The sequence below is a fragment of the Malurus melanocephalus genome, unplaced genomic scaffold (assembly GCF_030028575.1).
Source record: "Malurus melanocephalus ecotype Western Australia unplaced genomic scaffold, MMel_1.1 scaffold_286, whole genome shotgun sequence".
Classification (NCBI taxonomy): Eukaryota; Metazoa; Chordata; class Aves; order Passeriformes; family Maluridae; genus Malurus; species Malurus melanocephalus.
The window spans coordinates 687,728-704,645 of record NW_026623518.1 but is presented as its reverse complement, the minus strand read 5'-3'; the positions used below and the strand labels follow the sequence as shown (position 1 = coordinate 704,645).

Genomic DNA, 16,918 nt, shown 5'->3' with positions numbered 1-16,918 from the left:
TTAAGCAGAAAATGAGATATGATAACCAGGGTGAGAAACCACAGCTGTATTTTTGGAAAACACCTGATCTCATCTGACTGAGTTTTAAGAGGGAAGAGGAAAATATATAATCTTCCACGAAATCTAAAAGATCAATGAAGAGAAAAATTAGTGGAACATGGATTTTCTGTACAAGTGGCTCATTAACAGACTCTATTACTAAACAAATACCTTGTTTTGCAGGGAGAAAGGACATCTGCAAAACAATTTCAACTGAGTGGTGTCCATGTATCTCAAATCCTTGCTCAGCTAGCAGTTGGGCACTCCACTGGACTGGCATGTATTCTGCTTTACACACGGGATTCCTGCTCTTCCTTAGGTGATCCAGACAGGAAAATTGAGCAAAAAATGTGGATGCAGCCTCCAAATAAYGAAGTCGAAGCAGATATCCCTACATGCACTACTCTAAAAAGTTTGTGGGAAAAACTTGGCTYTTTCCAAGGCATTATCTGTAACCCAGGATCACCATGTCCTTGGCACCCCAAAGTGATTAGAGTGCAACTGGGGACAGAGCGTGGTCCTGTGCTCTTCCCAGAGCTGCAACAGGAGGGGCACTGACACTGCCGTGATGGCTCTGGTTCAATTCACCAGTGTAAATTAATATTTTAGTTATTTTTCTTTCCCCTCAAACTCTAGCACCCGCTACAGCTCTTTTGTGGCTCTACTGTGGTGTCTCCCCTTTTTCCTCCTCCCAAGGACTGCCAGGAGCAAACCTCTGGACCTCATGCTCCAAATTGTGCCAGGTGTATCACACACCAAGCTCTTGTCCTTCACTGGAGATTACTGCARAGGAACTACTAACACAACCTCCAAAAGATACACCACGAGTGTAGTTATCTGATCTCCACTGCTCAGATCGTCCTGAAACATTTAATTTTCCTTGCATGTGCTCATCTGGCTCCTCTCGGCTTCCCTCCTGAAGTTTCCATTCTGAGAGCCTGTGTGTGATGTGCAAGCAATACCTCCCTCTGCATATGTGCTCCTTTGTTTTCTTTCCGAGTGCTAGTAAGCAATTTCAAGTAAACTTAGAAATGAACACATTTAATTAGTTTTAATTAAAATGCATTAAACATTACTAATCTTTTGGTGATGCAAATGTTAAAAAATGGTTAATAATTTATTAATTGCATATATATAATAATAATTTAAAATATTCCACCTGGGTCATGCATTTTATAGCCACATAACACATGGGAATATAAAATAYCACATGGACTCAGATTAGGGAAGATCTAGATTTTTCATCTGTTTTATTTCCTTTGCCATTTATAACCAAATTATGATGTTGTTACTTAAAGAACACATATTTTGCTATAAATGAGACATGCACATAAAAGGCATAATAAAAACTGGAGAGAAATTACYTGGGTTTTGTAGAATAAAATTTGCAGTTTTGATACAGCACCATGAAGGCAGGTGTGATATAGCTCAATATAGAGAGCTAACATTAAAGAAATATAAATCCTTGATAAGYATAGCAATAACATGTTGTCAAAAGTGGGGGGRAAATGYTGAAAATCTTTATTTATATTTCTAWTTTTCCTTMCRTTACATCAGRAGGTGTGATGACAGGAYAGCTCAGGTGCCTCACTCTGCAGCAGGAGGCAATGAGGCTGAGCATTGCTCTGGATTTTTGCCAAATGTCATTCTTTGTCGACTCCACAGTAATTAGGAATCAGTCTCTTTGCATGAGGAAGCAAGACTTCTTGCATACTGTTTCTAACAGAAATCAGATTGCCTTAGATATGTTCATGTACCATGTGCAGGTACCGTGTACCTCTGACCAGGAGAGGTTCCAGGCTTAACAAAGCTTTGGCTCATTAAAATGACAAGGTTACAGCTTCCCTTTTGCTACAGAAAGGAATGACCGACCCTTCACAGAGCGAATGGCACTAATGCAGCTGTTCAAAAAGTAACCCTGACCTTTGTGGGATGCTGCGACACCAAATGCGGGGAAGGAAACAAAGTCACCTAATTCTGGAGAATAGTGTTTAGATGTTACCTGATCACTGCAGCGTTCTCTCCTGTTAAAGTGATACTAAGTAGACATGACTTATTGCCCGGATCTCTCCCTCCGGAGCTCACTTCTTCCCTCATCTCACCTGTCCTTTCAGAAAAGATTATCTGGGAAAGCCAAACTTACACCAATTAAGGCAGCAAAGAAACTGCAAAACTGGACATGGAGAGGCTGCAGTAACTCTGAGGAGTCTGAGCTACAGTCAGCCTGAGACAAGCAAAAGCGAGCAGGTTTTTAATCCACATCTAAGCTTTTGCTCAGAAAACCAGCATCTAGAGTCTTCCCCTTGAGGTACTACCAGTACATTTCATCTCTTCCAAATAACATTAAAAGGTAATAACAGCTTAATGCAAAGATGTGCTGCACTAAGAAACAGATCCAAGACAATGTGGCTGTAGCAGAAAGCTCCTCTGCCACTTAACAATAGAGAGTGAGAACATTTTCATTTATTTTCACTTGAAAAGAAAGTCAGAGTCCTGTGACTGCATTGATAGGAACGATGTACACACACTTCTTTGCCTTGAACTAAGGAAAAAGGAGCTGGTTCTTTCAGATGGAATGGCAGTGCATAGAAGTCTTCAGCTCTGCCTCCCTTTGCTCCCGATAAAAGCTTGGAGCAATGAACTCTCAGGAGATTAGCGCACACACGCCAGCTCCAAAAACTTTAGGCAGCATACATGTTCCTTTGAGTCTTGTACATGTGTTGTGTATAATGTGCTCTTTTTGATATTAAAAAGTTGCTAAGTTGTTCTCAAGCTGGAAAGGGTTTTCCATTTAGATAAGGCCAAAGCTATTGCACAGCACAAGCACATGTGGAACACTGGAGCCTGAGAGMAGCACAAGCGTTGGCCGTTCCACCAGGGAATGATAAGAACGAGGCCATTTTATACAAATCCTACTGCAAGTTGTTTAACCCAAACATTTCTTCAGGTGGCACTGCCAGCATCACCTTCCCACATCCCACACCTTTCTTTCACAGGAGATTGTAACCAGTTGTCCTGTCCCTCTGCTTGGCTCCTTGCATTTAATCAYTCTAGAAGTCTACAATCTTTTCTATACACTGACTGCTAAAAATACCACATGGATATTACTCTCTATATTATGCATAGAATCAGCCCTCACATACATGAGAAAGGAAGAAAATTATTCAGATTTTAAAAAAATAACATTTCTATTGATCTTATTTTCTCCACTGCGTTAGCAGCACCTTTTGGATCATGGTTCTCTTTTCTGCAAACACAGATTTGATACCAGGATGGGCTGCACTCCCTGTCCTGAAAGAGCATAATTACCTTGCACTTATTTATCGTCACTCACACACACAGGTCTAACACCAAGCTAGAAAACACACATGCACTGCTGGATTTACTCTGAAAAAAATKAACATATGCTTGCTGGATACTTTCAGTGAATGGGACCAGCCTAAACACAGCATCAGTTCAATTGTTGCTGAAAACACTGGAATTGTGGTGAGAGGACGTGGTGGCTACTCAGCACAGAACAGCACCGAGCAGCTTCTCCTCCATGAATTTGAAACTGCTAGGGGCATTTAGGTTGGCAGAACTCTATAACCCTACTGGAACCAYGCCAGAAGGGTTCACATGCTGCTCTTGAAAAGTGAGCCACCGAGGCTTTAATCACCGCAAGTGGCAAGGACTTAATTTTTCATCTCATTTGAAATATGCCAGGCTCGACAGCAGACTGAGCCTCTTATACAATGCCATCTACTAATCAACACTACATTGTCTGGGATGTCTCCTGTTAGGAGTCCTGCAGCAGCCTTGCTTGGCTTTCCTGTGACCTAGGAATATCTTAGCCCACCATGGCAGGACACAGGACACATCCCATTCACAGGACATATGGATCATCTGACACTGAAAARTTCAACCTCCAATTTCATCTGACATTCTTCACTTCCCACACCAGCGGGAGTGTTGTGCCTTTGGCCAGGGAACAGGGCTAGATTTTAGGATCAAGGCTCCTGGCATGCCATCTGTGTGACACTCCAGGGCATCGAGGAGATGTGATGGGAGCTCATCTCAACAGAGATGGCCCAAACACACCTGCAAAGAGATCAGCTCAGTGAGCTCACATCAGAAAGAATATCTGTGTCAAGGAAAAATTCCTTAAATACATGGGCTCCTTGTAAAACTGAGGTTTACACTTTTCTTCAAACACTGAGGTTTTGAAGAAAGTCAGCGTTTCAGCCTGAAACGCTGGAAATTTTAAACAGATATTATGCATAAACTGTACTCTGTGAAAATCAGCTCATCTAAGCAAACTTTGTTGTTTGCAACATCAGCATGAAGATACTTATCACTTTTTAATTCACATTAAACTTACTTTCCCAGGAGTCCTAAAAAAAATACTGAATTGTGTCAATAAACACAATATTGTGATAAACCCTTCACATGCATTCAATTTGTAAATGCAACTGAACTATATAGCAACACCATGACCATAAAATTCCACCTTGTTTTTTCAGCTCATCACAATGAATGTGATTTAGTATCATGATTTTAAGGGCTCTGGGAAAAAAAAAAAAAGTGAAAGTCTGATGCTACAGGAGGATAAACACATTGCTAAATGTCACCAAAATCCAAATACATTTTCACTTGTAATTTTAAAGCTTCTTAAAATCCCCCCACAAAATAACCCAAGTCAAGTTCCCTGTCCAAGGATATGTGATTTTAACTGTACCTTTTACCCTAAAACACCCCAAAGAATATATGTTTTGATCACATTGAAAATATTTATTTGTAGAATATTTTATACACACTTCAATAAAAGGTACCTGAATGTAAATTTTGCTGATGTGAACATGTAAAACCGGTAAAACATAAAACAGAACTGTATGGTAAAAATCCATCCATTTTCTTTAAAACAGTAAAAGAAACTACTTATTTCTCAAAGATTACAGATGARCTATCACCTCCAGCAGTATTGTGATTTAAAATACTCAGAACAGAGAGAAAGCCTCTTGAGTGGCTACGTTAAAAAGTTTCCCATGCAAAACCAAACGCATCCTTGTTTCATATTTAATTTGCAACAGGATCCCCAGCAGCTGAGCTGTGAGAGCTCTCCTGGCTGGTGCCTTGCTGCCTGCTGAGACGGGCTCCACACGAAGGGAGCACACAATTGAAGCCTAAATCCTCAGAGCTATACCTCAGCTCCCTTTAAAGTTAATCTGAACACACTGGACTCCAAAGGAAATGAAAAGTGAGTTTCTCTCCCTTCCTATGGCACCGGGACTTCCTGTGTTTTAGTGATTGGTCAAGAACTATTATTTCCTCCATGCTATTCCCAATTGTGACTGTCAGACRTAATTAGCGTTGTCTGCACACAAGCGCAAAGTATTTGTTTAAATAAGCCTGGAACAAAAGTCTCACATGCACAGAAACCTGGAGAAACATGGAGAAACTCAGAGAATATTAAGATTCAAATATGCTGTGCCTGAATGAACATGCTGCTCTAAATATTTAGAGATGCAAAGTTCATTTRCTGAGATGAATATCCATAAAAATCTATGCAAGATAAGGGGTATTAAAATTATTTGCTCTCCAGTTCAGGATGGATTATTTGGCCAATCTGTTAAGCTGTACCTCTCAGACACCCAGAATCAGTACCATCCTCCTCCCCTCAGGGAAGAGAGCTCATAACGTTTGAAGAAAAGTATGCTCCATCCCAACCGTAGGAATACACATGAAACACAGAGTCTTCCTTTAACGCAACTCTCTGGAATGGGAAAGCAGCAGACATCAACAGTGCAAATGCAGAGGGCAAACAAGTTCACCAAAGAAAATAAATTAAGCAGAATGTTGCAGATTGTAAAGTGGCCAGAATAAAGGCCATTTAAGTTGTTATCGACCCCTTTCAAACACACACACACGCAGAGCTGAACTTCAGTTTATCTCTCCATATAAAATACCACCCTTGGCAGCGTGGCGTCATCGCTTATAACCATCATTGAAAGGTTAATCTCAAACCAAGTCAGAGAAATTTGTGACTTACTCTGTTACCACCTGAAGACCCACTGTTTTCCAGCCTTGGGCTAAGTACAAGCCAGATCCAGCCCTGYTCAAGTTCAACACTGCTCCTCAAAAACACAGGTATGCTATGGTAGGCTTTGCTTAACCGACCCAAACAATACGCATTTATACACAACATGTACACAGGGTTACATTTTACCCAGTCATGCTGTTCAAAGAAACAGAATCCAAACTAGAGAATCAGAGAAAAATACCATCTTGTCAAGCCATCAGAAAACCATTAATGTCTCTAATGAGTGCAATTACAAAAATTGAAGATTCCGAAAAAACACAATTAAAGATGAACTCTAATTATCAGAGCATCTGGCTACATGAACCTGGGTCATGTCTCCAAATGCAYTCACATTTGAACTCCCCCTATCCAACCAATTTTACATTTCTCAGAGTCTTGCAGAATTAAGTGGAACTGCCTACACACAAAAATGAGTTATCCCTTCCTAATGACTTACCCAGTCTCYAGCATTCCCTTTAGCTGAGAGCTGGAGAAAACAGGAGCATGCATCAAAGGTGAAGACTGGAAGGAGATGATCTCTTAAGGTCCCTTCCAACCCTAAGTCTAAGAAGACACTGAAGTCAAGAGCTGTTAAAGTGCTTATCTGTGTGTGGCAAAAGACAAATAATTCAAATGAGCTTTCTTATTCATAATTTTAAAAATYAGAAGGCAGAATTCCTTGGTCTTAACCCAGACTGCACCACATACAGAAGCTTACAGTGAGTCATTCCCCTGATTAATTCAGGAGAGATACGGGGTCCCGGAATCCACTCGTGATCTTTGTCTAGACAATGTTTTTTTCTGATGCTGAGATCAAGGTTAGRCTTAGCTACACTTAAAAATGTGCACATAAACACCAAGCAGTATCTATTCCCAAATAGCTCCAAGCATGGATATTTCTCACAGGAGGTAAGAAACATTTCAGACACTTCAGAGGTGTTTAATTGAGAAAAGTTTTCTCTGCAAGTAACACTTCTCTGGGCAGTTGTTACTCCGAACAACCACCTAGAGGGCCAGTTCCTTAATTCCAAGTGTGAACCATTCCCTGTRTCCATGTAAATGCCACAGCTGCTCATAAGCAGCAGGAGGATGATAGCATTGCTTAAGGCCACATATCTCAAAATCAGACACATGTACAAGGTCTTAACCAACATGATCTATTTCTATGTCCTTCCCCAAGAATTCTCTTAAAACAGAACAAAATTAAGGCTTGTTTGGGCTGCGAGACATTTCTCCATGTTTCGCACAAATTCCTGTGCAGGGAGCTAACAATCAAACTCGTGGCTTTGTTCCCAGTAGCTAAAATGATTTTTATTTAAGTGCCAGGAATTTTTAGCTATCACTAACATTTCCATTAAGTTAAAGAATCCTTAGTGGCAGAAGTCAGAGAAAGAAAGGAAAGCATTTGATTAAAGTAAAATAGGAAAAGCTCCCGCATGAAGTGAAAACACTGAAAAACAATAAAGTTATGAGGTCAGCCCTTAAAATAGCCCTTAAAACAGTTGTGCTGCTCTTTTTTTTTCCTGCTTAAAGAATCAGCCAGACTTTCCATTTCCCACTCTCTCCCACCAAGTCTCCCGAAATACTCAGAGCAGTGAGGCTTGAGAACAGTGACATCCATCTATCAGACGATAACCTAATTTGAAACTTATGCTTTCAAAGGCACAAAGGTGTCTGATGATCCAGCTGAAATAAAATCCTCGAGCATAGCTGCAGTAGACAGTGCAGGAAGCAACACAGGCACTAAACAAAGTCACATATTGTCAGAAAAGGGAAAAAACTGATCTGACGTGACGAGTCAAGACAAGTGACAAAAGTTTTGCTGAAAAAGGATCAGTAGGAAATTAAAATCATGACAGCATTTCTGTTCAAAATACACAAGACAATAGAATCCTTTTATCACAAAGTCCCATTTTCTCCTCCAGTTTTATTCTAACCAAAATTGCAATTTGCACATCACAATGCAGTGAAAGGATCCATGACTTTCATTCCCATTCCATGTAAATAATTTACTGCAAAAGGCTGGCTTTTATCAGTCAACTTCTGCGTTTTGCTGTTCTTATTTTTRAATCCTTAAGAATCACTAACAACTTGTAAGTTATCTAAACAGGTCTGAAAAACAGAAAAATCTTTGTGAGAAGGTTTTAAAAGGATGATATCCCCCTTGAAGTCAAGTTAGCTTCATTTCAATTGCTATATGCAGCACATAAAACTAGATAGCTTAAGAAGCTAAAACAATAAATTTTCACACTGCTGAATTTTTATASTTAGTTTTACTAACTCCTTGCTATTACTTGTAAAAAAAATGGAGGCARCATCYTTACAAAATTTATTTTCTGATTTGYTTCTTCATATATAGCCAGGTTCCACCTGGTTTATTTATTTTGAAGGATACAACACTAAAAAGACCCCAACAAACAAAACCATGAAAATTCATCAGAAGCCTCTCCTACAATTCARAATAAACATTTTTAATGGTTTTCCTTCATTCCCCACTTCCAGCTGCCATTAAGTTTCTTAAAAAATAGCAAGGGTTTTGGTTTTTTTTTCCCAAAGACATGAATTATTAGGTACTAGTCTCCTAGACAATATAAAATAGTGCATGTCTCTGTCTCCACAGTCTGTGGATCCCAGCCRCATGATTTAGTTCCTGCCACAGATAAAGTTTTACTGTGGCACTTATTACATTGATTTTTTTTTTCTCCAAGTGCTGCAAATTAAAGAAGCTCTCCAGTGAAAGTCTATTTAACTCCACATTTAAAAAAGAAGCCAAACTTCATTAAATCCTTTCTTGCAGGATTTCACTGGAAATTATGCTTTCGATTATGATACAACTTCTTAAGAAAAGGTAAAGACACAGTTGYCCTCCCAATTACAGCTTTATCAGCACGCCTTCCAGAAAAGTTATTTTTCTGTCTAATGGCAAGATTTAAACCAGGCACATTTTCWGTACACTTTTTTTTGTTCCTGTCTCATATTTTYTTTTTTCYTTTGAAACCTGCCTCTCCTATTGGCTCTTTCCCAATGCCTTTCTTCTGGCTGCATCTCAAGCTTGGCTGCTTTTCTCATTTTGTCTGTTTTTCCTGTTGCTCCTTCCTTGCTGGGCTGCCGCAGATGTGAGGGTCCCTCCTCACAAAAGCAAYCAGAGTCTGACTCTCAGCACACTGCACACCCAGCTAAAGGATGCCTGTGAGTATCAGCAACCAGGCACGGTGAGCAGCCAGGAGCAAAATCTTCACAGTCTGCCAGGGTTTTAAAACTTCAAACTGCTTGACTACRCAGTACCTGTTTGTCAAGGAGTGGTGGTTTCCTAACCAACTATACTGGAAAAGCTCTGTTGAAAAGATCATTGCTGCTTTAAAATCCTCAGTGCATCTGCTAGAATGAGGGAGAGTTAGTCTCGGGGGTTAAACTAGATCTGGGGAAAAGCAGAAAGGTTCCAAAATGTTAATATCAAGAGCTGTGCTACCAAAAAGGTGAAGTGAATATCCCAGGGTCCCTTTTAAAGCCCATCTCATGCTGATTTACAAAGAGGGATTGGTTTTGTTTAACCTTAGTGGAAACCAGAGATTGAAATCATTCTGGTCTGAGATCCACAACTTGCAACATTCTGCCCTGGACCCCGGCCACAGAAAGCACTGCCAGACCAAAGGGGCAGTCACAATTTTAATGTTCTGATCTGTTACCCAAAGGAGCTTGACACTGATGCTTTTTGTCACCCTGATGCTTAATGCTTTATAAAATTAAAATTCTAGCACTGTTATAACCTAGACACAAAAATGTGTTCTTTTGAATAGCACCTTGCTTCACTACCACCCTCAATCCTCATCAATTCCAATGAGATTTGCAGCAGCTACAACTGGATGGAAAAAAAAATAGAGATGTGCTGTGATGRTGTGTAATTTGACAGCTGGGTTTCCACACTGCAAGGTGGCTGGAAGCATCAGGTTTTGGTAGGTAACAGGTCCTAACATCACATCAGCAGCAAAGAGGAGAAAAGGCAGGACTATAAGAAGATCAGCAATTTTATGCTTTGATCTGACAGGGAAATAAAATACTCTGACAGAAAAGGTTACAAATAAATCTGAATTTGTAAACTGTGCCAAGAACTTGCCCTGACTCAATGATCAGAAACACAATGCCAGTGCTTGAGCACATGTTACCAGGAAAGAAAGACAACAAAATTTAATGCCGAGTAAAAATCACATTTGTTCCCACACTGTTTTTAAGGGAAAGAGATTGAGCGTCCCTCACATCCTGCKGATGTGCCCCAGCAGAATTACAGTGTAAGAGAGGAATAAGGGTCTAATGCAAATACCACAGACTATGAGCAGTATTGCACACACAAAACCAATGWGTTTTCTTCAGTTTTCTCGATATCAAAACAGGGATGGACTGTCTGTGACTTCAAAAATCACAAAAAGAGAGCAGTTGACATATAGTGGTTATTATAAAAAAAAATTATTATTTTTCAAAATGAGGTGATAACAAGAGGCAGCAAGCACAGCTAAAAATTAATTCCAGAAAGCTTAAAAATAAGGATACTATGGCACATGGAAGATTCACACCTCACTTTTCTTTGTTTTAATCATGGAGAAAGGTTCTTACAGCATCAGGACTCGGGCCTCTCAACATTATCACAAAATGTATTAGTGATTATTATTAGCTGTGAAGAAGTATCTGGGCTTTCTCAGCTGGCCTAGTTTCAGCACAYACTGTTTTGCTTCAAATGCAATCAACAAATTCTGTGAAGTTGATTTATTATTGCAAAATGTATGTTCTCTTGCATTAAAGCACGAGAAATAAAGCATGACCATCATGTTTTGTAACTAATTTATTTTTTTCTCCTTTTTTAATCTGTCTTACAAGTTTACCATGACATTTTAGTGACAACAGTGCTAAACTAACTCAGAAACAAAAAGGAGACTAATTAAAAATAGGCAGACAGCGAACATCATGATACATTGGCATAAAATTATCCCTTCAGTGTCCTTTGTAAAAATACTGCTAAAAACCTAACATTTTCCATGGCAATACTGAGTCAGATTGTTTTATAATATGTAGAATTATATATGCAGATCCTCACAGCTCAAGCTGTGGTTAAAGCTTGCACTTCATATTTAAGGCAAGAAAACATTTTCTGCTTTCTTGGAACAACACTTGTATCACTGAAGTGAACTGACACAAATTATAGATCTTGAAAACTTATTTGTCTTCCTCCCTTTTYCCCCACAACTTCAGGAGTCACTCAGAGCTCTTTCATAATTTCTAACTACCGAGTAGAAATGAAGGCTGCAAGGGCTTTCTGCTCTTATGGATTCTCTGGCAATGATAACTAACACATCTCTCAAGTTGCTGGGCAGTCTCTAAATAGTCTGAACTATCACCACTTCTAGAGTAAGGGGAAATAAGAAGTTGGTTACATGTGGAGAACTAAAGGTCTTTTGGGAAGGAGGTTAGCAACACCTACTGGTCATGGCGCAGACTGAACACTGCTTTGGTTTAGTTTTTAAACCAACAATACTAAAAAAAGAGCTTTTTCTTACCAAAAGTCATGGCTATGTTATTGCCAAAATATATCAGCACTCATAATTTCTGACCCCAAACAGTAAAAAAATACTCATAACTGAGCTGAGCTCTAGGCTTGGATATAAAATGGGACATAGTAAGTCCTGCTGACAGTTCCTTAAAGTCACTGARAGATTTACATTACACACCCAAGTGTGCACAAGCCTTCCTCCACTACTAATTATTGCCTACCCAAAGAAACTCAAATGTTATATATTGCACAATCTGAGCAGCCTCAAGATTTTTTTCTACACTATAAAAATTGKAAAGTATTTAAATGGCTTCTTCAATTCTTCAATATTTTTACAACGCAGTCCTTTAATCTACAAAACTAAACTTTTCTTCCAAATTTTACTTGCAATTGCACAGAACAAAACATATACAGCAGTTTTGTGATCTACCTCATCCCTTTCAAAAACAAACCACAGAGCGCAAACACTGTTTACAGAAAATACTTAATTCAAAATTAAAATGTCCTCAACTGTAAATATTTTAAATCAACTATAACAAATCTGCATTCCACAAATGTATTTAATTCTCTCTTTAAATTTCCATTTAAAAAATATTTTATTCATTTTTTTCAAGTTGTGTGTGTCTATAGGTCCTCTGATACACTACCCTTAGGCATCAGAAGTTTTCCTGGTTCTCATCCAAGTTTGGAAATAATATCTTCTTGCTTCAGGTGTTAAAAGGATTCATACATTATTTATAAGGACTGCTAAAATCTAACTCCTGCATCTAACTTGCAAGAGAAAGAGTATAAAAAGTTACATATAAAAAAAAAAGAAAAAGCACAACTGTCCCCATTTCAATTTTTAGCCTCTCTTTGTATATCGTGTATTGTCAGGCTGAGTCTGTAACACTGATCTCTTCTTCCCATGCTCAGATATTTGTCTGCAGCTGCTTTGAGTCTTTCTGGATTTTACTTTTTGTGCATATTTTAAAGTGTGATTTTGCAAGKAAAAAAGCCCCAAAACAACTGCAACATTGCTGGGCAACTTGTTAGACTTCAAAGATGCYGGATTTCTCTGACAGAATGGTGCTGTTTGCCTCCTGAAAAATCAGGCTAAAGAAAGTAGAATAGGGGAGCTAAAATCCCTATTCACTTCTCAAAGCCTTCTTCCTCTGTACTCTTCTTTTATATATGCAGTCTACATATATGATATTTACATTTTGTTTGTCTCMTCTTCCTGGTTTGAGAGAGTTCATTGTTAGATTATTAAAACAGCTCTTTTAACAAACTTCACAAGGGTGAAACTTTACGATCGCCGTCCCAATTTTAGAAAGTATTTCTGTTTTGAACATTTCCTGAGTTATATTAAGGCAAGCAACACTGAAATGCAATTGATCTATAAAATACAACTAAAGGAAACCAGAAATTACAGTCTACAGAGCCTCAGAAATACTCACCARGAAGAGTAAGTCCTCACCTTGTTACTGGAACGAGCATATTTATTCTGAACACATTAAACCCACCACCTGACAGCCCCTGCACCTCAGATACCTGCTCCTGACCACAACTGGTTTAACTGTAGCACACAGCAACTGCATCCTTTAGCTGAATGTGATGTAAGAAAGCCTGAACATACATTTCCTACAGTTTGCTAAATCACTGGAACAGTGCCCCATGCCACATTTGCAGCAGCACTGCAATGGACTCCTTTGCCCAACAAGGTGATGTCGTTTATGTTCGTCCTTACATTGGGCAGAGTTTTCACACCTATTTCAACGTGAGGACATTAAAACCTTAGTCCTTAGAAAAGAACAATATGCACAATAGAGCATGATATCCCTTCTGCCCCCAGAAAATTCTAAATTAAGTATCTTGTGCAGCTTGTACCTRTTCATTACACTCTTTTGGAAAATTAAGTTCTTCTCTCTGGGATTTTTATACCCATAAGCTTATATATATATTCATTTCTACACAAAGTACAGTTGTCTGCAGTTCACTATTCAAATGGAAAGTCAGACTAGGTCATGTTTCTTAAAGGCTGATCTTATTAGCAATCGAGTCTCATATAGCTCAAAAATAGAGAAAACAATTTTGCTTTTTCCACTGCCACAGTTAAAATTCTCAGGTTAATTGCACCTCACAGGACTTTTATAGCTGGTTTCACTGTTTCCTCAACCTTTGCCTCTGTGCAACAAGAAGGGGAAGGAGCAGGTGGAAAAGTGATGATGAAACCTCAATCAGTGTTAGCAAAGAGAATTAAATGCAAGTACAATGCCTCTAAATAACTCCCATATTTTGAAGCTKAATTTGTTTTAATTGGAAAATGAGGTTTTTCTATTTGTTTGRTTTGGGGGGTTTTGATGAAATCTGTGCCAGTCTCACCTTTACCAAATTACAGAAGCTCTACAGRATGAATAAGGGGGAGGTTAACACATAAAAGGTAATGCAATGCCTTCATTTCTACTGTCATCTGAAAACTTAAAATTTACAATGCATTATAGAAACATGGGTTAACATGGTGAAATTTTGGTATGAGTTAATCTGGAAGGAATGTAAAAACAGTGGAAAACAAACTTGCCACAGCACTGCTACCTGTTTTGCAACCCTGCTTGGGTAACACCCCATGGGTCCTCCCCGAGCCACAGGATAGCACAGTTGACCTGCTGGGGGATGCCCACAAATACCCAAACACAMCAAAACTGAAAGCAAAGGATTAATTTCGCACCTTCTTGAGAGGAGACAATAGGTGGCAGGTAATCTGGGATGTACTCCTTCCTCTCTTCTGCATCCTTACTTCCCGGYTGGGGGAACTGTAGGACATTGTTCTTGCTGACGGGGAACGAAGGGATTTGATGTGCAAAAGTGACAGGTTCAATATTGTGTATATAATCTTCCAGCTCATGYAGGTTAACCCCCATAAGCTTGAAGGCATCGCCTACGTCATCCAAAATTGGATCTGTGCGGCCATCTGGAACCAAAAAAAACAGAACAATATTTTTGCAAAAATCCAGGTTAAAAAAAAATTTACCTGAAGATGCTTTGAGATGACGGTCCCCCAGCTCATCACCTGTAAGAGACATGGATTACCACCTCACAGTTCTACCAGGTTTACTTTCAAAAGGGTTTTGTTTTGAGCCATCACTTTGTTCCAAATCATACCATTAAAGAACTGCACTCTGGGAAGCAAATCAAGCTAAACTGAGTGGGAAGCAACAGGCAGCTTTACCTGACAAATTGATACCACACAACCCCAGATGCAGAAAGTGCCTCTTTAGCAGTATGGAACAGATGAAACATTATTTGCCAACCTAGAAGAGGAACAATCTCATTTTTTTGAACTGATTGTAGTTAACAAAGAGAAAAAAAAAGTCTCTTGATAAAAAAAAAACAAAAAAAAAACCAACTTCATAAAGTATCTTTCCACCAGATAAACTCTATAAGCTTCATAAACTACAAATCATTTCACCTGCTGGTTACCTACCCAATAAAAGAGAGGAATATTAAGTAGTGGTCTGATGAAGAGAGAATATTTTATACTAAACTTCAGTTGCTGATTTCCTGGGGTGCAACTACAAGTTTGATTCTACAGCAAAAGTCTTACTTTCTTCACAAAAAGCACAGTGAAACCTCACTGGCAAGGCAGTCAGGATCTTTATTRGTATGATTTTCTCCAAGAAAACAGTACAACAGAGGATGTACTTTGTGCTACACAATTAATTTGGCTCAAAGCTTTAAACAATACATGCAGAAGTCCTCCAAGTACCTGTTTCCCTGACCTGACAGAGGAAAATCCCTCAAAAGGCCTCTGGAGGGAGAAATGGACACATGGTTTTGGCAGCCAAGGCATCACTTTGAGTCTCTCCCTGATTTTTCATAACAACAATAACCAAAAAACAACGCTGTAAACCCCAAACATGATTTTTAATTCAATAAAATGATATACTGAATTATTACAATTCTGTAGAATTGGCTTATGAAGATATTACATCCCTATATGATGATAAGCTGTGATTTACTTTAAAAAGTAATTACAGAAAAGCAGCCCGTGCTTATTGAAGGAACACAATGGCTATTGTGGAGCCCTGGCTCCAGAGAACGGGGGGATGCTCTTTTGTTTGTCCTTTAACCTAATCTCTTCTTGGTTTATCTTGAAGCTGAGGCAGCTGAGCGGGCTGGTTCTCACATCACTGCATGAATTCCACCCCCCAGCCAACTCACGCCTGCAGGTACATTTAGAAAATGAGAATTTTGTTCTAAAATTTCCCTTCTTAAGTCTTGYGGTGAAGATAAGGATAATACTCAGATTATAGGGTTGATTCTCAGCTCTCTAACACTGGCCTCTTGTGTGACTCGGGGCAAGTCTCACTTGTGTTTTAATTCTTTCCACAGCTAAAAGGGAGATCAGACCAAGTTATTGCCAATTTTACTCTCCTGTATTTGGAATGTGAACTCTGCAGGGTGAGAATTACCCCGGACTTTGTGTAATACCTGGCACAAGTGYAATAGCAGTTTCCTCTGCAAATTCCAGACTTGCATCCACATAATTACATGAGAACATCACCACTCCAGAGTAGTTATGAGATCCTTATAGTTATTGGAGGGGAAAAAAAGCATGTTTTATGCTTAAAAAAATTAAACTCCTATAACTGACACTGCAAAGAAATTTTATGTTGTTGCTTTTACTTGCCCTTCAGGCTATGAAGTACCTGTGAACTCACTGAAGCATTTTCTAAGGTGTCAAGACTTAACAGGTACAAGTTTGACAGAGAGGTGAAAAGAAAAACTCGGGGGAAACTTTTCAGAGGTCTTTTCCTAGATCCATATGTGATCTTTTTAACCTCCAGAAAAGTGTGCTGACATGATCAGCAAGTGATAAATGCTAAAAAGGAATTCTTTCTACAAGTGCTTTTTAAGAACACGTGGCTGAGAAGCAGCTACTAACTGAAGCATGGAAATATTTAACAACTGTACCAAAAAACAATTATGTATGTTAGAAAGTGGGTTCAAAAGGTGACCAAAAAAACCCCAAAGAAGATTCAATCTTCCCACAGCTTTGACATCTGTCTCCAAAAAGACAATGCCAAATCATAAGATTGATCGAAAGCTAAAATCCTGCAACTGTCAGAGGGATGAAAGYATGGAACAGTTAACCCTTCTTTTCAAGAGAGTGCCCTCATTGATAAAAGTGTTTGAAAAAAGTTTCAGGTCTGTATTCATATTTGTACTTAAAATCAAACCAGTTATCAACTGGAAATATACACAGCACAAAAAAAATGCATTAAATGTAATTCCAGTTTATT

At 38.9% G+C, this 16,918-nt stretch overlaps 1 protein-coding gene across 1 annotated transcript in view; it reads right to left on the bottom strand.

Annotated features, from left to right (window-relative positions):
- The window catches only part of TAF3 (TATA-box binding protein associated factor 3), a 113,809-nt gene that overhangs the window by 88,959 nt on the left and 7,932 nt on the right, over window positions 1-16,918 (bottom strand). Inside the window, exon 2 of the mRNA XM_057376632.1 lies at window positions 14,344-14,586. Coding sequence (XP_057232615.1) covers window positions 14,344-14,586 — 243 coding nt within the window. The remainder of the gene's footprint in view (window positions 1-14,343; window positions 14,587-16,918) is intronic.